The sequence below is a fragment of the Tachypleus tridentatus genome, chromosome 3 (assembly GCF_004210375.1).
Source record: "Tachypleus tridentatus isolate NWPU-2018 chromosome 3, ASM421037v1, whole genome shotgun sequence".
NCBI classification, from domain to species: Eukaryota; Metazoa; Arthropoda; class Merostomata; order Xiphosura; family Limulidae; genus Tachypleus; species Tachypleus tridentatus.
Window position 1 is genome coordinate 54,016,378 of NC_134827.1, and position 23,537 is coordinate 54,039,914.

General features: G+C 30.2%; 2 protein-coding genes across 5 annotated transcripts in view; one reads left to right on the forward strand and one right to left on the reverse strand.

Annotated features, from left to right (window-relative positions):
- Positions 1–439: 439 nt before the first annotated feature.
- On the reverse strand, positions 440–6,098 carry LOC143246877 (uncharacterized). The gene has a single exon (XM_076494124.1). It carries the CDS (start codon positions 6,096–6,098, stop codon positions 2,514–2,516), a length of 3,585 nt encoding a protein of 1,194 aa, XP_076350239.1. The 3' UTR covers positions 440–2,513.
- A 138-nt stretch (positions 6,099–6,236) lies between these two features.
- Mat89Ba (nucleolar protein 6 Mat89Ba) overlaps positions 6,237–23,537 on the forward strand; it is a 31,328-nt gene continuing 14,027 nt past the window's right edge. For all 4 annotated transcript variants that reach the window (XR_013026217.1, XR_013026219.1, XM_076494125.1 and 1 more), the window contains exons 1-11: positions 6,237–6,370; positions 8,974–9,053; positions 10,064–10,306; positions 12,429–12,545; positions 13,101–13,283; positions 14,181–14,349; positions 15,495–15,617; positions 17,365–17,525; positions 19,131–19,251; positions 20,243–20,403; positions 22,629–22,744. Coding sequence is in view for 2 of the 4 variants with exons in the window: in XM_076494125.1 (XP_076350240.1) it covers positions 8,982–9,053; positions 10,064–10,306; positions 12,429–12,545; positions 13,101–13,283; positions 14,181–14,349; positions 15,495–15,617; positions 17,365–17,525; positions 19,131–19,251; positions 20,243–20,403; positions 22,629–22,744 (1,466 nt within the window). In the remaining 2 variants the exon portion in view is untranslated. The remainder of the gene's footprint in view (positions 6,371–8,973; positions 9,054–10,063; positions 10,307–12,428; positions 12,546–13,100; positions 13,284–14,180; positions 14,350–15,494; positions 15,618–17,364; positions 17,526–19,130; positions 19,252–20,242; positions 20,404–22,628; positions 22,745–23,537) is intronic.

Here is a 23,537-nt window from a genome sequence, read left to right on the forward strand (position 1 = left end):
AATTGTGTGCATGGAAGTTAACACATGCTACAACGTTACGAGTTATCAATAAAGAACCAAATTATATTTGATCCGTGAGCCCAGGTACAACCAATAATTTGGGCTGAAGATCCAGTGTTCATGTACCTGTTGTGAATGTTTTATGTTCAGTTATTTTAATAATAGAAAATTCTATATTTTAAATCCCACTCAACACCAGTAAATTATATGGAAATATAAATAACTTTACCATTGTTATGTAAACTCAGAATTATTTTAACCAAGTAATCTTAAAGAACCTACCCAATGATATAAACAATAACATGTATCCTTTTTAATATTTTATATGAATTAATAAGTCATAAGACAATGTTGTTAATCAGAACTTTGTAGTAACTACTACAAACTGTGATGTTTTTTGTGCTTTGTTAATTACCAGTGCCACAAAAATGTAAACAGATTGCTTTAACTCAATTTTATTTTAAATACAAATACTTTATCAAATATATTTACTGTTTTTCATAGTGCCATAAGTCACATATTTTTAACAAAAATTTTTTTTCCAAGTTGTTTATTACTCACAAAAATCAAACTGAACTTTGTAATAAAAATAATTGCTTTCTAAATACACTTGTATATTAATGCTTATATCATGAAAATAATTTGGTTACACACAATTTACAAATTAAAACAGAAGAGTATTTCTATTCAAATGTGCTTTGGTTGTAATTATCTAAGCCACATTTCTCTAAATCACATTTCTGTGTTTGTCTGTTATTAATTATCATAATACAAGTAGTGACCATCTCTTCCAATCAAGGAGAGATCATCTTATTGTTATATATACAATGGATTAATAATTATTCATATCAAGGAGTTTAGCAGATGTTAACCAACTAACTATACAGTGATATAAATATCTTCATAATTTGAACTAGTTAAAATATACAAACAATATTGTTAAAAACATGGTCATATCAATTTATGTTTGTATTGAGTACGATACCAGTTCTATTAGTGATTAAAGTCAGAAGTCAGTTGATAACAAATGACTTACAGGATAACTGGCTTATGATGGGAAGATATTAATCGTACAACCTGACTTATGATGAAAAGATATTAATCCTACAACATGGCTTATGATGGGAAGCTACTTATCCTACAACCTGACTTATGATGAGAAGATATTAATCCTACAACATGGCTTATGATGGCAAGATATTAATCGTACAACCTGACTTATGATGGGAAGAAACTTATCCTACAACCTGACTTATGATGGGAAGCTACTTATCCTACAACCTGACTTATGATGGGAAGATATTAATCCTACAACATGGCTTATGAAGGGAAGATATTAATCCTACAATCTGACTTATGATGGGAAGATACTCATCCTATAACCTGATTTATGATTGGAAGATACTCATCCTTCAACCTGACTTATGAAGGGAAGCTACTTATCCTACAACATGGCTTATGAAAAAAAGATATTAATCCTATAACCTGACTTATGATGGGAAGATACTCATCCTATAACCTGATTTATGATTGGAAGATACTCATCCTTCAACCTGACTTATGAAGGGAAGCTACTTATCCTACAACATGGCTTATGATAAGAATATATTAATCCTACAACATGGCTTATGAAAAAAAGATATTAATCCTACAACCTGACTTATGATGGGAAGATACTCATCCTATAACCTGATTTTTGATTGGAAGATACTCATCCTTCAACCTGACTTATGAAGGGAAGCTACTTATCCTACAACATGGCTTATGATAAGAATATATTAATCCTACAACATGGCTTATGAAAAAAAGATATTAATCCTACAACCTGACTTATGATGGGAAGATACTCATCCTATAACCTGATTTTTGATTGGAAGATACTCATCCTTCAACCTGACTTATGAAGGGAAGCTATTTATCCTACAACATGGCTTATGATAAGAAGATATTAATTCTACAACATGGCTTATGATGGGAAGATACTCATCCTATAACCTGACTTATGATGGGAAGAAACTTATCCTACAACCTGACATATGATTGGAAGCTACTCATCCTACAAACTGGCTTCATTTTCTTATGTGAAGACAGATAGTAAAACTGATGAAAAGTCTTATAAATACTGTTTGTTCATGTTCTGTCCAGGGTTTTATATATATATATACACAACACATGCAGTCATTATACAGTTCAATATATATATATATACACAACACATGCAGTCATTATACAGTTCATACAACTTCTTTAACACCACACTGAACTTATTTCTAAAAATAAATATTTAAGTTTTATTTTAGTAGTGCAAAAAACCTCAACAAGTGGCTCTCTTCTAGTAAATATTAATTTTGATTATAATTTAATTATCTTAATACAATGTACAGCTTCAAGTATAAAATATGTTTACAGATTCAAAATATACAGTTTTTCTTTGCATACACATCCTAGAGAATCAACATTTCCTATCATTCCAAATGTCACAAGCATGACCTAAAACATCACATATTTTTAAGTCAAGGCTGTAATGGATCTGCCATATTTATAAAGTCTTTGTTAAATTTTTCATCAATCAATATTTTCCCATTTTTATCTTTAATGCGAAGTCTTCCGCTGGAATACCTGGTCTCCTGGTGACCATCTGCATAAACTATTTTCACAGTGCCATCAGGGTATTCCCGTTTCTTATAATCAGGTGTATGGATTTCCTTCTGTCCGTTAGGAAAATGTAGTGTCTCAATACCATCAGTAGACAGTTTAACTATTGTGCCATCTGGTGTCCAGTTTTCTTCAGAACCTTCTGGATAAATAATTCGTACGGCACCATCTGGGAAAGTTATGTTTTTCATTCCATCACTGTAATGTTTCTCAATTTGTCCACCAGGGAATTCAATTATTTCTAGACCATCAGGATGAGAAGTCTGCTTGATTCCCGATTCTGCATAATGGTAAACTACTGAGTGGTCGTCCAAAATTTCCTTCTTATCACCATTATAAAACTTCACAGTGACTGTTTTTCCATCTGCACTGATGTGTTTGACAGTACCAGATGCAAATACTATTTCTTTCTCTCCGCTCGGAAGGACTCTTTCAATTCTGTCGTGGTGCGGAATCTCCTCAACATAGGGCTCGTCACTACTACCTGTTTCACTGACACAAATCTCTGGTTTTAGACAAAACCGTACTTTTCCTTTTGATTTCTGGAGATCCAAAGTGTCTAATTTCTTCAAGTTATTTTCAATGTTTTCTTGACTGTTGTCATCTTTGGAATGAAGTGAAATAACAGCCGTGCAAATTTTACTTTCATCATGAATCATATCTTTAACACTCTCACAGTGGTTTTCATTGTCAAAATCAACAACAGAAGGTTCACTTGATATTGGAGAACTTTCTGACGAACTTTCAAGTTCTTCAAAATGCATCTCCTTAATTTGGTGACTCTTAGTTTTGGCACTTGAATTTTTAAACACACTGTCTTTAGGTTTACTTTCAAGTAGAACGTTCTTTTTTGTTTCTCGTTGCTTTTCAAAACTCAGCCACCTTGGCTGTTTCTTTTTCTTATCATACATTTTTAGCTTGGCAAGCAATTCCAACTTGTCATTTTCTAGACATCCGACCTCGTCACGTAAGCTATCTCTTTCCCTTTCCACAGAACGGAGCTGGGCTCGTAAACTGCTCTTTACAGCAGACCACTTTTTCTCCTGTTGTTTCACTTCTTTTTCTAATTGTTTAACTCTGGTTTTTAACTCTCTTATCTCTTCTCTCTCTTTCCTTTCTGGAAAGTCTTTTTTAACTCTCTGATAGTGTTCAAATGCATCCCTCTCTCGTTTAAGTTTTCTTTTCTCTTCCACTGACTCTTTTTGCATCTTCTGTTTTTCTTCTTCTCTAAAGATATCAAACTTGATTTTTTCTCTCTCTAAGACACGTATTTGTTCCTCCCGTTGTTTTCTTAGAAGATTTAATTTGGCATTTTCTTTTTGGAAAACCTGAATTTCATCCTCTAATTCTTGTAATTTGTCTCGAAGGAGTTGCCGACTGACAAATACAGTGCTGTCGCCTTCATTTCTACAGCTTTCACACAACTGTTTTGAGTTAACATTAGGTTTCTCATAAGGATTCTTTTGTGATTTGTTCTCATTGTTTGAATGTTCAGTATTATTTGAACAAGCACCATTAATCACTGAATGACCATCATCACTGATAACATCACTAACATGTTCCTCTATGCTGTCTCCCACCATCTTGGTTTCTTCATCATCACATTTCCAAGTTTTATCATCTTGGAAAGAAACAGGTGCTTCAGCACTTTCATCAACATATTTTTTTCCCCGTTGTTCATTGTTACTAAGAGCATCATGTTCAGAAAGTAAAATATTACTTTCTGGTGTACCCTCCTCTCCCATTTCTCTAAGAAAGTCTTGCCCTTGGAAACAATCAACTTTGTGGTTATTTGGTGCTAAGTGGATGATGACATTGTTTACGGGTTCTGTTTCCTTATCAACTAGAGTGTGATCACCACCAACGTTCTCATCATCAGATTCCACTTCTGAAGAGTTGTGATATGATGAATTCAGCATGCCAAATTTGTCTTCTAGGTACTTCTTTCTTTCTTTAAGTTTTCTCAAAAGGACAGTTATATCTGTTCCTGGACTACCACTTTTCTGTAAGTCATTAATATCAGAGATTTCTTGACTATTATTACTATCCTCAAAATCTACAAAATGTACACTGGAAGACGTTTTAGTACTTTTAAGTCCAATCCTTTTTTCTGTCTGTTTGGCTGAAGGTGATGACTGTTGAAGTGGCTTATTCACAATTTCTTGATACACTGATGATTCGCTGTTTAGAGAAGTGTTGTGTGTTACCTGCTCAAGAATTTCAAACTCTGCAAGTTCTTCCATTTCTTTTTTTTGTTTCACTTCAACATATTCTATTTTTCTAGAAAATGAGGATTTCTCTGTACAGTCATCTGAAAAATCAGAATTACAGTCAGAATCATACTTAAATTTTACAGACCTGAGCGGCGTTGAACAGTCGTGTTCCTCAGGCTTTTTCATGCTTTCTTCTGAATCACAAAATCTGTGGTCATCTTCAATTTCGAAATTATATTCTGAGTTTGGTGTTAGTATTTCACTGTCCTCACTGTTTATGCCAGGAACTAAAGAATGCATCCCTTCAGAAGATAATGGATGGAGCTTCAATTTTGTAATTAGTCTTGGCTTACTGTTGGAAAATGAATCTTTTTTAATTAAATGTTCAGCATTCTTTTTCTTCCGAACTAATCCGAGAACCCCGGCACTTGTCTTCTGTTGATGCCGCTGATACTTGGCTAGGCCTGCACCTTTCTGCAAAAAAGGCTTTTTTGGCTTTTCAACACGTCTTCTTGAGTTATTTGTTTCTTCATGCAAATGATGCTTTAAGAGATCTTCAAATGTTTTAATCCCTCCAACAATTCCAGGATTTACAGGCATTTCTTCAGTAGTCATAAATGCATTTCTTGGTTTACCTTCTTCTTCCAACATTTCTGAATATTTCATCACTTTATTAACTGAATCAGAAACAGGACTATATTGGGATACATTTTTATTTATTAAATTATTTTGAACTAAATCTTGGCTTCCTTTATTGTTCAACTGGACAACTAAATCCGTAGTTTCGTTATCAGGATCTTTATCAAGCTTATGTTCAGAAAACTTTCTGTAGGTTTTTCTCTTTATATTTTCTACAGATTTAGGTTTATCTTTGACATGCTCATTTGATTTACAGGCCACACTACTTACAACTTCGGTTATTCCAAGATCATTGGCTTCTTTTTGCGAGTCTAGTTTAAAATCGCTGACACTACGAGTGCTGTTAATGTTAGGTGTTAACATTCCACGTATACGCTTCTGTTCCTCATTCAATTTTTGCCACTGTTGCTTTTGCATTTCACGAAGCTTTCCTTGTTGCTTTTCCTGCCACATCTTTAACTGTTGTAGTTTTTCGTGCAACATCAACGGAGAATTCAACGTTTCACCAAGTGAGATAATTTCGGTGCTCTTGTTCGCATTACCGCTAGGCTTAACGTTAAAATTATACACATTAGCTTGGACTTCTGACATTTTAAACTTATCGATTTCTATCGTGAAAAGAGATTTCTTAATAGCTTAGTATAATACGAATAATAACGAAAGCTAATTGAAGTTTTGAAATAAACATACGCATCCATACTCAAAATAACGAAATGAATTCAGAAGTAAACTCATCTTCGGTTTAATGGTACCGCCATTTTAGAAGCGCCATCTACTACATCCTACATTACTTCCGGTAGATAGCTTTCAATGAGCGACATACACGTGCAGGCGTTGTGAATTTTTGTTCATGTAGAAATAAGGTATGTATAATAAAGTACTAAGATTTTTATAATTTATATTTTAATATTACACCCTAATTTATTTATTTATAAAACAAATAAAGTTATGAATATTAATATTTTCTCATAGCATCAGATCAAACTTAAACCTAATTATAGATGCTTACACCAGTTATAGTGCTACTAACGCTGGTAAGTAATAATTTTAAGAAAAAAAATCAAGTTTAAAAGTGAAACGCGAAATCTTAACAGATCAAAACTGAAATCAAGCCCATTGTCTATGAATGTTAATTATTACTGCATAAAGCTCATATAATGTACGGACGCATATGACAAATTACTCGATTAATAATCAGTTAAGATATAAATTACTCGATTGTTTTGGTAACCTATATCACTTCGTGGAAGCAATAGGTCCTATATATTTTTTTCATACTTAAAAGTACCCTAAATATTACATCAGGTGGACAACATTCTGTGTTGATGTTGGGTGTGTAAATTGAAGTAGAAGTCTTGAAAGTATAAACAAACAGTTCACACTTTGTAGGGAAAGAAAATACAAAATGTTTTTAGTTGTATATTCCAATTTAAAAAAAGTATCTTAAAGCATTTTTGTGGATATTTCTTTTAAAACACAGTTTAAAATAGATATATATGGTTTTTCTTACAAAATTATGTTGCTATCTGGTTAGTATAGGTGACCTCACATTTTTTAAATCATGACCCAACAAAACATTTTAGAATAATTATTTCATAAATAATTTAAAAACAAAATTATATTTTAGCCTTACCACATTCTTTTTCTGTGACCCACCTCTGTATATCTTGTAGAGCACTAGAGAACAGTAACTCGCAGTTCAAGACTGCTGGGTTGTAGGTATGTAATATGAAAAGAAACAAAAACAACGGAATGTTTAGTTTAGTTAAGAATGTTCACAAATAATTTATGTTTCAGATTGCTTTTATTTCCTCCATGAACACAACTACAAATGTGTGTGTATAATCTCTTATTTTTGGTGTTTTGGTCAGCATAGTTAATGTTCAAAAGGGGTACACTTCTGTTCATCAAACTCAACCATTTTCATTTACTGGTATAAATAAGTAATGTTGGCAAATACCAAACCTAAGTTTTTGGATCTAAAAGTTTATACCCTAAATATATTAGTTATTATTTTTAACCTTATTATTCCACCACTTACCAGGAACTATTTCACCAAACTCTTAATAAAAGTCAAACCTACAGCTCTAAACTTCTAAGGTGTGCAATATTTAAACTAGGTATTATTTTAATATCAGCTAACATAATATTCTCATAATTAAGTCAGTTGGGAATATATAACAGTGCCACTCATTTCAACTTTCATTTACTACTGGTGCATTTTTTTTATAACCTTCTATTTTAGAGAAATCTCACTCCATGTGGTGCCCCAATAAAGCTATGTACAAGTTGTAACATCTTAAGCTTAAAAATTCACATGAATAATACCACAACATTGCTAACTCATTACACTGTAATTAAGAATTCCATTATATGCCTGTAATCTGCTCTGAATCTTTTTCAGCTGAAGTACAAACTGTTGTAATAAAAACTTCCAATTGCAATAAGATAAAAAGTGTCTGGAAGCAGACCTGTCAAGTTTTTAATTGATGGATATTAATTATTACATTGTAGTTTATATCACCAACTCAACTTACTTTTATTTCCAAACTTTTTGTCATTTTCCGAAAATTGTTTAGAAAGTCATGAGTTACACAATGTTTGCTACTTTCAAACTAAACATGTTGATGAGGCATGTAGATTACTTGCAAGACTTTTCATAATATTATTAATTAAATTCTCAACATTTGACATGTTTTCACAAATAATTTCAGACATTATTAGCTTCTTAACAAGTTAAGCTAATTGTCTTATAATTAATCAAATCTCTCCAAACTTATGTCATCTTTCTTCCAGGGTTTTTATTAATTTATAGTTGATCACAAATTGTACATCTGTAAAAAAAAGATGTTTTTAAGATTATAAAATTCCTTCCTGAGTTGATAAATAAATGTATTTGCTACAATATTCTTCATTGTTTGAATTCTTTGTTATTACATACGAGGTGTATCAAAATTGAAATTAAAATATTAATGTGCAGTTGAAAAGAATCCTTAGGAAAAGGCCCAAGTATCTCAGTTACTCAGAGTTTTCCACTGAAATTTCCACAATTTCCATTGTGATCTTTTAAAGTTCAAAATAAACTGTCTTGAGGCCAGGGACTTGACCTGAGCAACATTTTACTTAGCATGTCAGAACCAGTTTCTAATAAGAAATAACTTTCCTGGCAACACCAGATTAGCTTCTCTGTCAACAGATATTGACTTATAGAAAACTTCTCTCTGTGTTTATATACTTGACCAGGTAATGAATCTTTGTTAATGAACAGACAAGTGAGAATGTTATTTGACACACTTGTCTTATTTCTCACTGAACACTTCAAGTTTCCTTTCTCAAATGAATGTAAAGCAGAAAAAAACAACTAAGTACTATTTTACATATTCAAATGAAATGAAAAGTTTTAAGTTACTTGTATGGAAATGTTACAAAGTTTCTTTTCACAGATTTTTATTTTGTTTTTCCATAGGTTTAATCATGAAGAGGAAGATAAATGAACTGATGAAAGTAAACAGTGGCAATAATTTTGAAGAAACTGAGACAAATGAAGTAAGTCTTGAAATTTGCAAATTTTATGCATGTCAAATAAAAGTAAGGATTTGTGTTCACTGAAATTAAAAATAATACATGTGTTTATTTTTGCTTTTACTTTATTTTCATGTTTGTTTTAAGTAGTTTTATAAATTTGAAAATTTGTTTTACCAAAGAAGGATTGTATTTTTTTAACTTACAATATTGTGTGAACTTCAAAGTGACTTTTGTATAGTTGGATATTCGAATTGTATTTTCATAAGCATAACTTATTTATTCAAAAGAATCATATATAATATACGCATACTACTTATTGTTAATGATAAAATTACAAAGTCTCAGGTTTAAGCCTTTTATTCAGCCATGAGAGTAGCTTTTTTTTCATTATTTAAAGCAAATATAAAATTAATTATGAAGCAAGAAAGTTGGGTGAAAACAATTGTAACAAAAACATCAGTTGTTTTAAAGAAAACTAACAAATAAAATATTTCAAGTGTGCCATTTCTTCAAGCAACCCATTCCAGAAGTCACTAAGGCACAGCATTTATTAATAAACAGCACTTACTTTACAATGAGCCACAATGAGCTATCTACAGAGTAAAAGGTGCAGGGAATTGAATCCTGTTTTTCAACATTGTAAGTCTGTAAATTTACCATTTTCCTACCACGGAACAATTCATTAAGTGAAAATCTCAATCAAAGCACAGTGCTTTTTTCTAAGTCTGTAAAGTTAATATTATCCCACCAGGTGGCCATTCATTAAATGACAATCTCAATAAAAGCCTACTGTTTCAATGTTTGTCTGTGAACTTACTACTGTCCCACAAAGGGACCATTCATTAAGTGACAATCTCAATAAATTTTGTAATTATGCAAACTCTCCAGTTACATAACAGTTTGAAAATTAGTAATTTTGTTTTAATTTCTCTGAATCAGGTCTTGTCGCTTTATAATTTTTTCAGTTCAGTCACATTTTTCTGGTCTCCTAGAAAATTATTTAAAGCTCTTCATGATTAATTTTGTGACAGGAAACAGATGATTGTGAAAATGACAGTGAAAGTTTGGAAGATGAAAACATTAAAGAAGTGCTGGAGGAAGATGGTCAAGTTTCAAACTCTCTGGAAGATTCTAGATTAAAAGAAAGTAATAAACTACCTAAAAAATTTGGTAAACTGAGCAAAGAGGAGCTTTTTAAACCACCATCAAGGAGTGAACTTAACAACCTCAAAGAAACAGAAATGTTATTTCATTCTAACCTTTTTAAGATGCAGGTAAGAACTACTTAAGCTGGTCTACATTTATAGTGATAAATGTATATATAAAAGCATGTGGTTTTGACATTTGAGTGAAGATGTAATTCTTGTGTAAACCTATTCAGATTAATCTTTCCCAAGAATTGGACTAAAAATAGCTTTGTGTACATGTCATGAACGCTTAGGTCACATAGAATATTCACTGGTTCAATATAACTCATAACATTTATAGACATCAAGGATCCATTTGGTCCTCCGAGAGTGACCTTGTATACATACTGTTAGAAGATCTGAAATAGTCTTGACTGTACCCTTGTCTGTCTTTTCACTAATTACATTTTTATGTCTTATTCTGTGGTCACCAGAATACTGAACAAAGAAATCGGATACTTTTATCTCATTGATTTCTTCTCTATAACGTTGAAAAGTTCAATTAGACTATGTTTACTTGAGAGAGAGAAGAGATGTGTCTGTTTTTATGAAGAGAATATTATGGTTAATTATTAAAAATTGAAAATTGTTAACACTGTGTATGTGGAAGGGTCGAAGTGTGCATGTCACAACCTTTTCACAGAGTTACAATTTAAATAAACAACTTTATTATATCAAAACTTAATTTCTTCATACATTTAAATTTCAAAAGGAAATAATTTAGTACTTTCTTTTTCTTTGTTTCTATTTGTTAAGTGGAAAGACAGTTAAATTAGAGTAATTATCAGAGTTTGGCATAAGTAAATATTTAAAAGGGGATGTTAATGATCAGATGGATAAATGACATAAACAACTCGAGTACAAGTTATGGTAGTGGGCTTCTATTTTAATGTAAGACCATAGTTTTGTTACTTTGTGTTTTATATATTTCTTAACAAAAGTAACTATATGAGGAAGGTTAGAAAAAAGGTCAATATGTGGGGTGGCAGATTTAACATTTCACAAGTCCAGCTTGACCAAGCTGCCTCATGTTAATTACTTGTGATGTTTTTAGATAGGGTTTAAAGGTAACAAAATTAAAAGTAAGCAGAGATGAAAATGTTAGATAGCTGAGGTTATTTTGATAATTTTAGTCATATGTTATAATTTGTGGTTATTATAAAAAACAAAGTTTTCATTCTTTGCTTGATGGTTTTTTCTGCAGTTTGTGGGGTATGGTAGATAAAATATAAAGTTTTATCAAAACAGTTTCAACTTGGAGAGTTTTAGGGGTTATTATACAAACAAAATATGAAAATTATGAAATAAATGATAGATATTCAAATTTTAGGATGTTCCCCTGCTGGTACAGCAGTAAGTCTAGAAATTTACAATGCCAAAATCAGGGGTTTGATATCCCCTCAGTGGACTCAACAGATAACCCAATGTGGCTTTGCTACAAGAAAAACACACACACATTTTTAGGATGAAAGTCACTTAGACTGATTGATAGGCATGTAATGCTCACTAAAAATCTGTCAAATTTCATTGTATAATCAGAGTTATAATGGGTGTAGTTTCGTTGTGGTTACAATATTGGTCAAAATAACCAAGCCTTTTTACAGAGAGTTAGGGTTAGACTTGAAGGAATTTTGAATGTGCAAGCAATGCATCAAGTGATTCTTCAACTTGATAGTGAATTGACAAAAAAGAAAAGAGAAACCCTGTGCACAATTAAAGTGGTTGACAACACCGAAGGTGATTGACAGCTAATTGTTATGTTAAATCAGCATTTGATTTTTTTTTTGGTATTGAACAAATGTTTAGGCTAATTTTGTCAGTTGAGAGAAACATCAAGTGAAAAGGAAAGGATTCTTGAAGTGTGGTAAAGGAAATGAATCATTCAAATGACTTATGATTGGTTTTTGTGTTATAGTTTGTGTTCTTTTAGGGAAGAAGTTTATATATGCTTCTTCTATAATTATGTTTTTGTAATAGAGGAGATGTTAGTAATTTGTACATGACCAATTAAAATTATGTATACCAATTCTGGGTTTAAATTTTAAGAATGACCACAGAACCACTGACTGAGTTGTATTAATTTATAAATTGTTCATACGATTTCACATTTTCTATTTTCTATTCATAAATTAGATTTAATCACAGTGTATTTTATGATGATAACTTGGTGTGTTATGCATGATGGCTGCTCTGTCTGAATGATTTATAGACTGAGGAACTGCTCAAAGAAGTAAAAGTTAAACCAAAGTGGAAGAAAAAATTTGAACCATGGCTCCATGCTCTTAAGGAATATCTTTCTCATCTGAAAGAGACACCAGAATATGAGGTAAGATTTTCATTTGTTTTGGTTTTATTTTAAATACTGATGTATATGTGGTTTATTTATTTTTGTGTGTTGTTTTTATATAAACTTAGCAGATCAAACTATTCATGCTAAACAAAATAGAAGCTTTCTTATTTCGTAATCTTAATTTTTGAATGACATTTTGTCGAGCATTTGATTAATTTCTGATGAACAAGGTGAGTGTTCTGTGCTTCAAAAACACAATAAGAAATAATGAACTTAAGAACAATTTATGTTGGTTTATTAATGGATGTTTTTATCAATGTTTTGGTGTTTTTAAATCTGAATAGTATTGTGCAGTAATGGTATATGGTTTTAAAATGAATGTGGGATATTTCAACATGATGTTTCATTTTTTGATGGGTTGTTTAGTTGAAATGTATTAAAAGTTATAAAAATGAAATACCAGAAAAAGTTTGCAATGTGCAAGTTTTTTAAATTGTATTTTATATTAATATATTATTAAACTGTACATATATCTTGAGCAAAATATAGGTGGTTCATATTTGGTGTATTTGTTTAATAATTGTTCTCTAGTTGAGTGATTTGTCCTGGCTGAGGAAGAAGAATGTTAAAGTTCCTTTGGTCTGGGAACCACAAGAAGTAAAAGGAAAGTTTTGTTTCTTGCCTCCTTCCAATATAAGAATAGTGGGAAGTTATTTACTAGACTTGGTATGCAGACCAAGTGTGACAATTGACATAGCTGTTGAAATTCCAAAGGTAAGATTCATGAAATTAAAAAAAAAAGATTTATCATCATCCATATATTATTTTAAATCATGTAGAGTCTCTTATCGTAGCCCTCAAATTAATTGGTGAGTAACAAAAAATCGGTTTAAAGGAACACTGAACTGGTAAATGTAAATTCTGTGAAATTTGATTTAAGCCTATTTCATTGAAACTAATCAGATTTCACATATTCAGTAAATATTAAAAACTTTAATTTTTTTGTCTTTATGGAAAAAAAAGGAATTTAATTCTAAATGTGACGTCAGAATTTAATCTATTAGAAACGAGAGTTCATGGAAGAAGAGTTTAATCTATTAGAAACGAGAGTTTATGGAAGAAGAGTTTAATCTGTTAGAAACGAGAGCTCATGGAAGAAGAGTTTAATCTGTTAGAGACGAGAGTTCATGGAAGAAGAGTTTAATCTGTTAGAAACGAGAGTTCATGGAAGAAGACTTTAATCTGTTAGAAACGAGAGTTCATGGAAGAAGAGTTTAATCTGTTAGAAACGAGAGTTCATGGAAGAAGAGTTTAATCTATTAGAAACGAGAGTTCATGGAAGAAGAGTTTAATCTATTAGAAACGAGAGTTCATGGAAGAAGAGTTTAATCTATTAGAAACGAGAGTTAGTGGAAGAAGTGTTTAATCTATTAGAAACGAGAGTTCATGGAAGAGCAGAACTGGTTTTTCAAAATGATTCATTAATGTGCTTGATCAGTATTTGAAGACTCGTATTATGGTGTACAGAGATGTTTTTACTTTATCTCCATATGGTCACCGATGTCATTATTTTGACATCAAACTATTTTCCATTTTTTTTATATGTTTATTGCTCGGGTCTTTAAGCAAAGAAACTATTGTGAAAACATTCATTGTTCTGATTTTTTTCAGGAAACACTTCAACACGGGGATTTCCTAAATCACCGATATTGTCGTAAAAGAGCACTTTACCTCACCATTTTAGCTTCAGAATTGAAGAAGACTGAGTTAGTAAAAGAGGTTTCATTTACTTACAGTCACGGTGATCCAAGAAAACCATGTCTGCTTATCACTCCAATGGGTTTGTCCAACAGTTCTTTTGTTATATAATAATGAAATAATATCAATTAGAATTTTTAATCCCATTGTAAGGAATAAATAAATATTTTTTTACACTTTTGCTATTTAACAATAAATAATAAAATGTATGTGTGTGTATGATTAAAGTACATTATATGGCATAATACATAATATATGATTAAAGTACATTATATGGCATAATACATAATATATGATTAAAGTACATTATATGGCATAATACATAATATATGATTAAAGTACATTATATGGCATAATACACAATATATGATTAAAGTACATTATATGGCATAATACACAATATATGGTTAAAGTACATTATATGGCATAATACATAATATATGATTAAAGTACATTATATGGCATAATACATAATATATGATTAAAGTACATTATATGGCATAATACATAATATATGATTAAAGTACATTATATGGCATAATACACAATATATGATTAAAGTACATTATATGGCATAACACATAATATATGATTAAAGTACATTATATGGCATAATACATAATATATGATTAAAGTACATTATATGGCATAATACATAGTATATGATTAAAGTACATTATATGGCATAATACATAATATTATATATCAATCTTGAACAAATACATAAAAATTGTTGAAAATGTTTTTGGCTATTCAGAGCTTTCTAGAGTAAAGATATATGTTAAAAGTTTTAAAGCTTTTATGAGTTGTAAAAAAATTTTTTTTTTCTTTTGAACCCATACAAACTTGTAATGTAAATTTAGTTACACTCAGAGTGACAGCAGAAAAAAACTTAGAAATGACAAAACAAATGTTGGTTGTTAAACAACAACAGCATAAATATTGTTGTATTTTGGTGGGTTAAATAAGGAGACGTACAATAATTGTACAAAGAAATTATCTTGGTATCCTTTGTATGATGTTTAACATCTTTGGTGGCTGCTACGTGAATCTATTCTTGTCTGTAGTGTTCCTTCACTGGAATAGCTTGGAATAATATTATGTTTTCTATTTTTCATTTAGGTTAAACTTTTTAACACAAGTTTGATGTGGTATTTCATAAATAGTTTTCTGGGTTTTAATTACTGGGCCTTATTTAACCTTCATTAAATTATGCTTCTGTTACAGACAAACCATTCACTGTATGTTTGCTACCCCATGCTCCTACAGAGTACTTCAAACCTTTAAGGTTTCTACCAAGGAAAAACAATATCAGGCCTTCTTGGTTTTTTGGAACGTCCTCTACTCTTAGTAAGTTTTCTTTTATGAAAATATCTTCAGTTTATAGAAATGATTACGTAACACGGTGTGAATGGGTTAAAGCTGATGTTAAATTATTGAGGTTTGTTTTTCCAGGCAGAAGTTTTTTTGAAATGTCATCCTATACATTTGTGTTTCTACCAGTTGCCATCCATTCTACTTAGTTTCATTATGAACACTTATGTAAATTATCCATCAAAGAATAGATATTTTTTGTTATTGTAGAGGAATATGGATTTTCAGATAATTGATTTATATTCATTATTCGGATATAATAGGATGTGATCACAATGACCAAATTTTAAATCAATAAAAAAAAACACAAAGAAAAACCTTTTTTAAAAAATAAAATCTACATTACAATTTAAAAGCTTTTTGGAATACAATCAATATTTTTTATCTTAACTTAAAATATGGAATTATTTAATTTGACAGGACTATGTAAAACATCAGTATTTGTTTTACTAAATGCTAAAACTTTTGTTAATCTTGCTTCAGACTCAGTTTTACCCCTTGAGACGCAGTGTCATACTTATTTCAGTAAAGTATTGCAAGAGATTTTCTTTTGGAGAGAAGGGATTCAATAGCAGTTTAGTTAGAAAAAAACAAAGGGGTTTTTCGAGATTGTCACTTAATGAAAGGTCCCTTTGTGGGACAGTAGTAAGTTTACAGACATACATTGAAACAGCAGGCTTTTATTGAGATTGTCATTTAATGAATGGCCACCTGGTGGGATAATATTAACTTTACAGACTTAGAAAAAAGCACTGTGCTTTGATTGAGATTTTCACTTAATGGATTGTTCCGTGGTAGGACAATGGTAAATTTACAGACTTACAATGTTGAAAAACAGGGTTCAATTCCCTGCACCTTTTACTCTGTAGATAGCTCATTGTGGCTTATCTTTAAAACAAACATTGTGAAAGATTTTACTTGTACTTAACTTTAAGCATGTTTGTACTCAACTATTAAAAAATGTAATGTTTGAATTTTTAAGTTATTAAGAACTCTGGTAATTATTTTGTCTTGTTTATTTTTATGAGAAAAATATTTATCTTACCTTTGATAATTATGATAAGTTTATTCATACCTTTCTGTTTGTGTAGTCGTATTTCAGTGTTGTAGAGTTTGCTTTCTTTCTACAAACACAGTAATTTTTCTGTGACAGTTAGAAATATTAAACATTTTTGGCCTTTTATGATGTGACAAATTGTTACTTTTAAGTTATTTAAATAATTTGGAAAAGTTGATATTTAAAAAAAATTGGACACTGAAATTTGATTTTGTGTCGAGAACTTCATACAACATGGGTAGTAAAGGTTAAAACACTAAATTTGTAAATATGTGGATTAGACCACAACTGGTAATTCTTTACATTATAATTTTGTTCTTTGAAGAAACTATTTATAAAAGTACTGGTGTATTGTGATTAACTTAATATTCTGTTTATTTTAAAAGCTAGAATCCATTACATTTAAATATACACTGTGTAAAACAAAAATTATGTTCATAATTGCACATTTTGCAAGGTTTTAGACTTTTTATTTTCTCAAAAGTTACGTAAAATATCTGATTAGAATGCTTGTTTTATTAAATAAATGAATCTTGGGATACTTGTTTTATGTTTTGTTTCTTTTTGCTCGTCATGTTCTGTTGTTTCTTAATGAACATCATTTATTGAAGACAATGTTTGTTAATATTCTAATTTCCAAACACATGTTTTCTGAACACTACCTAGGAGAAGATGTTCCTACACCTCATTACAATGCCAGTGTTTTAAGAGATTTAAAAATGGTTGAAAATTTGGAGTATTTGTACCAGAAATTGGAAAGTTCCCCAGGGGTGCGTGATGCAATTTTGATGTTGAAAGTCTGGCTTCATCAAAGGAATCTGGACAAGGTGGATGTAATTCTGTTGTAACATGCAAATACTTGTATTTTTTAACAATAGACCAGTAGTACAAAAACTGATATATCTTTTGTCTGAAGTATTTACTTTTTTTGAAAGTTTGGTTAATTTTTTATAATTCATGTACATTTAATAATATTTTGCAAAAGGATTATTCTAGTGCTTTTTGTAAACCACTGGTGGCTAATTAGTAAGTGTCATGATTTATAATGTGTTATTTCATATTGAATAATGCATAGATGCTCATTCTTTAGCATTGCACTAAACCCAACATGAATCTTTATATAAAGAACCTATACTGGAATATCTGTATACACGTATGTTTTTCTGTTGTTTTTGCAAATACAATTTATAATGGCTGTTAAAAGACAAAGGTTTTTAGAAATAAAGAACATAATAATTTCAGTTTTAAGGTATATCACCACTGTTGTTGACTTGAATCTGTATATTTTGTAAGTTTAGATTTAAGATTCTGATTATATATGTAACAGTTTAGTCTGATAAAAATGAGCTACATGTAACTTCTGAATTTTTATCAGAATTAATACCCGTTTCTTTACAGTATTATTTTTTTCTTACTTGCTAGTTTTAACTACAAATTGCACCTGATAAAAGCTTGGATGACTTTATAACATTAAAAATACTTTTTGTTTTGTTTGACGTTAATTTGGTGGAAAAACTACAATTTGAAAATAACGTTTAGAGGCAAGAGTAATGTTTTATATCAATTATATAATTATAATTATTAATTATCTAATTGTAATTATCAATTATCTAATTGTAATTATCAATTATCTAATTGTAATTATCAATTATCTAATTGTAATTATCAATTATATAATTATAATTATCAATTATTTAATTATAATTATCAATTATATAATTGTAATTATCAATTATCTAATTGTAATTATCAATTATCTAATTGTAATTATCAATTATCTAATTGTAATTATCAATTATATAATTATAATTATCAATTATCTAATTATAATTATCAATCAGCTAATTATAATCATCAATTATCTAATTATAATTATCAATTATCTATTTATAATTATCAATTATCTAATCGAAGTTAAAAACTTTAACAGTAAAAGAATATTGACACATATATATAGACACACACACATATATATACACGCACACGCACACACATATATATATACACACAGACACACACACATATATATATGTATACTTATACTAAAATATTGTTGCCATTATGTCAAAACCACATGTGTGGCCAGAAGCCCACATTTATAGATTCAGAAGTACATGGGTTTGATATGGTAAGAATCATGCCTTGTAAACATCAAGGTTTTGATCATGTCACTGGTGTACTATTTGTATATCAGTACTGCTGGTATGGGTATTAACACTTTCACTAATGAAACAGAGAATAATGTTTTGAACTGAAGTCAACTTGAGAAAGTCAAAATGTTGTTCTCTGCTTTATTACTGAAAGTGTCAATACCCATATCAACCGTCCTGAATTACATTTTCACTTCAAGTGGGTTTCTTGTCATCACGAAGCGTACTATTTCTTTATATTCTTTGTCAGATATATACTGAAAATTTTATGTTATTCATTAGATATATGGAGGATTCACCAGGTTCATCATGACCATGTTTGTTGCATACTTGTTGAAGGTTCGGAGAGTCAGTCCGCTAATGAGTTCCTACCAGGTTTTAAGAACTGTGCTGCTGTCACTTTGTGAGTGGAGTTTATTTTTATTTAATTTGAACAAACAGCAAGCAGGTGATTTTGAGAACTCAGAAAAAATTTCATACTTTGTAGGTTTAGGTATTACTGGTCTGAGAGAGAGAGAGAGATGTGGCAGGTACATTTATATTTATCAGTGTTCATGCTGTGTAATAACGGTTGTAAAATGATGGAGATTGTTTGCAGAATGGTTTGAAAGTCTGAAACAGCCATTTCAACACACCCATGGAATGTCTATCTTTACTTTTAGAATGTTCTCACAGTATCATATATTCCACATAGTAACATGGGATCTACGAAAAACACAACAGCAGGGTACGAATAACAGAGAATTGTTATAAATGATACCATTTACAGGACTGTAATAAATTACTGTTAATTTTGGACAAGCTCCTCTTATTAAGGGTTGAAGCATAAAAATATAGCAATGTATATATATATATACCAAATATTATATCAAATTCAGTTACAATAACAGTAATATTCTGTTTATCATAAACAAGTGTAAAAGGATTTTTTTTTTTTAATTCTGAAAAATAAAACTTGTTTGCAGATTTTCCAATAAGTTACTGTATTTAAAGGTAACATTACAGTTAAGACTGTAATAATATTATTTAACATCTTGCTTGTATTACCCAAACAGATTGGTGTAGTCATGGTATAACACTTTGTAATGATGTGTTATTTTGTAACACAGGTAGTTTGGTGTAGTCATGGTATAACACTTTGTAATGATGGATTATTTTGTAACACAGGTAGTTTGGTGTAGTCATGGTATAACACTTTGTAATGATGGATTATTTTGTAACACAGGTAGTTTGGTGTAGTCATGGTATAACACTTTGTAATGATGCATTATTTTGTAACACAGGTAGTTTGGTGTAGTCATGGTATAAAACTTTGTAATGATGCATTATTTTGTAACACAAGTAGTTTGGTGTAGTCATGGTATAACACTTTATAATGATGTGTTGTTTTGTAGCTCAGGCAGATTGGTGCAGTCAAGGCATAACACTTTGTAATGATGTGTCAGACAGCCAACGATGTATGGAAGAATTTCACTCCCTGTACGAAGTGGTGTTTCTAGACTCCTCTGGTTTTCTCAACTTGTGTGCAGATATGAGTAAAGAAACATTTCAACGAGTAAATAGTTGTGGTTTTTTGAAATTTTAGTTAAATTCTCTGTTTAGATATTTCATGTGTTTTATTAAATAACGCTTTCACCAGGGCTTCAGACAATTCATAGCTGAAAGCTTCATGTAGACCTTTTGTGGTGCTTTGTTAAATAGGAGGAAATAAAACCATCACTGGGCAGGACAATAAATATGAGACCACGATGAAAATTAAACAGAAACAAATATGGGATTTGTAGAACAGGCAGCAACTGTCTGTTGCAGAGACACAAATGTAGAGGATGACATTTCAAAAGTCTTCTGCCTTTTATCTCTAAGTCTTCTCTGACAAAAGGTGGAAGACTTTCGAAATGTTGTTCTCTAAACTTGTGTCTCCACAACAGGCAGTTGTTATCCATTCTACAAAGTTTCATCATGAAAACTCTGCCTAAACAATCTATCACAAAATATAGGATTTGTTATTATTCTGGAAACTTAAGTAGTCTTATCAGAAAAGAGAAACCTAAATTAGAAATAAATAAAATATTGAAATGGTTACTGTCTGTCCTGCTAAACTCTTACAGAATTTATCAAGATAACTTTAATTGCTTCTCATTGTAATTAATTATTTTTTCAACTTTGTTGAGATTTTCTGTTCATAGCAAAAAAGAATTCTGATAAAAATATTGCAACCTGAACCAATATTCCATGAAATTTTCGTTGTAATATTTATACAAACTACAAATTTTAATATTTATATGAACTACAAAATTTAATATTTATATGAACTACAAAATTTAATATATTATATGAATTACAAATTTTAATATATGAACTACAAATTTTAATATTTATATGAACTACAAGTTTGTGTATTTCTTGTAAATTTGGACATTTACTTTAAAATAATTACCTCAAAGTAGACATCTAGTAAATTAGAACCAACCAATAAAAGATGGTACGAGTTCTTGAAAGACAGAAACAGTTTTCCAATCCAAGGTTACTTCATGGAATTGTTCACATTATGGAATTTTAAAACAAGAAAAAAATATTCTATACAAAAATACTTTTAGTAAAATAAGCATAAATTTACACTTTACAAAAATTAGACATTGTACTTGGAATTATTTGGGATTGTTTGTAAACTGAATGGAGACAGAAGTTATTTATGTCTGTTGTTTGGATGTGATAAATTTCATAACAATATTTATCAAGTAAGGATTTCGGACATTGCTGTGCCTCTTGGACTCACGGACCAAATTAAACTTACCTGACATCTTGTTGTAGAAGAAAATTTCTGTAGTTTTCAAATAAGACTAAATATTTTATGGAAAAGTATACAGAAACACAAAGATTCTTTAAAGAAACTGGTCTGTTCTTTAGTCTTCTAAAGTTCCCATTATGTACGAAACATGTAGCTTGTTCTAATTGGAAGTTGTGTTAAATATTCCTGTGCAGGACTATGATGTAATTACTCTATTCAATTAACATTGATGTAATTTATAATCTGTTCTCTCCAGTGATATTTGAAGTTTGTCTGTAGTTATTTTCAAAGCTAAGCTTCATTAGTAGTTGCTCAGACAACATATTGTGATATCACAATGGACAGTATTAATAATAAAACATCAGGCAAAGAAGTGAAATCACAAGAGAAACAAGACTTGGCTACTTATAATTGCATAGGATGAGCAAACAAAATTAATTTAAAAAATACAGGTGTCTTGTTTGCAGAACGTACTCATCAGAGCTGTGTAGAAATATAAATTACAACATCATTTTCATTGTAAATAATATTAAATAAATCTTACAGAATCAGAGTAAGCCTATTCTGAAATAGAGATAGAAACTTGTGCTTCTTGACATTTGATGTATGAGAACGCACAACTAAAAAGGTTCTGTGGTCCAGAAACTGATAGTTAAATGTAAGCATATTTTTTACTTAAGGGTTGTGTGAGTTTACTGATCAAATACTGTCAACAGAACTCACAAAGCAGAATTGTTTCTTTTGGTGTCTTTGATTCAAAATCCACGGGAACAAAATATTTGTTTTTCTGTAAGTTATGAAAAGTGAGTGTTTGAATGTTGTCAAAAATAAAATATAAGGTTTGTTTGTCTGTCAGAAGAAAATTGGCTTTGTAGACAATAAGGATACAACTTGAAATATTATTGTATAAGTGTTAAAAGTAGTCTCATAATCTAAAAGCTGTTTCTGAATTCTCTTAGTTTTATGTTACAAATAAAAATTATTTTGTGTAGGTTGTTCATGAAGCAGAACTAGGCTTGAAGATTCTAGATTCTTGTGAACTAGACAGCTTTGATGCTCTCTTTATGAAACCTGTTCCATTCAGACAAAAGTTTGACTACTACATAAGGTAAAACGTGTGTAATTTTCCTAAACTTTGACATTAAAAGAAAGTTTTTTCTACAGTTGTAAGTTTATTTGTGTTTTGATGACATGAACTTTTATGTTTACATTACAAAAATGTATATAGTTTAGATTTGAAGAACTGTATATATGGATAAGCTAGAAACAATAATAATGATTGTACGAATCATGTCACCAAAGAACAATTGTAAGAAAATATAAAAATGTTTGAACAGAAGAGTATTTTTACCCTTCTGTTTGTATTATCATGACTGCATCTTCAGTGATGTTGAGAAAACCCACTTGTAGAGAAAAATATATCTTATATCTGTAAAAATGGCTTGTTTGGATTGAGATTTTTTTTTTACATAGAGGAGCAAACTCTATGTAAAAAAATTTCTCAGCCCAATTGAGCCGTTTTTACATGTATATTTAAAGTGATTTATTTTTGCCAATATTTGAGAACTTTAGGTGCTTTCTGATATGCTTAATTATAAGTACCGTAATGATATAAGTTGTTCTGTTTTAGTGCAAGTCATACAGTTAGCCTTCAGATAGGTTTATTTTGCAGTGGGTGGTACTTGTCTTTCTTGATTTGATGCAATTATCATAGTTTCATGACCTTATTATCTTTCTTAAGTGTTTGCCATATTCGGGCAGATTGCTTTAGAGATAAATATAAAAATATTTTTCTCTTAGAGGCAGTAAATTTAAATGACTTTCAAGAAAGTCATGATGACTGTATGAAGGGTGGATTTAATATTTTATTTGTTTAGTTTATTTATTTAATAATTTTTTGT

Excerpts from the sequence above, each read along its gene's own strand:
- LOC143246877 (XM_076494124.1), bottom strand. The coding sequence starts at position 6,098 with ATGTCAGAAGTCCAAGCTAATGTGTATAATTTTAACGTTAAGCCTAGC.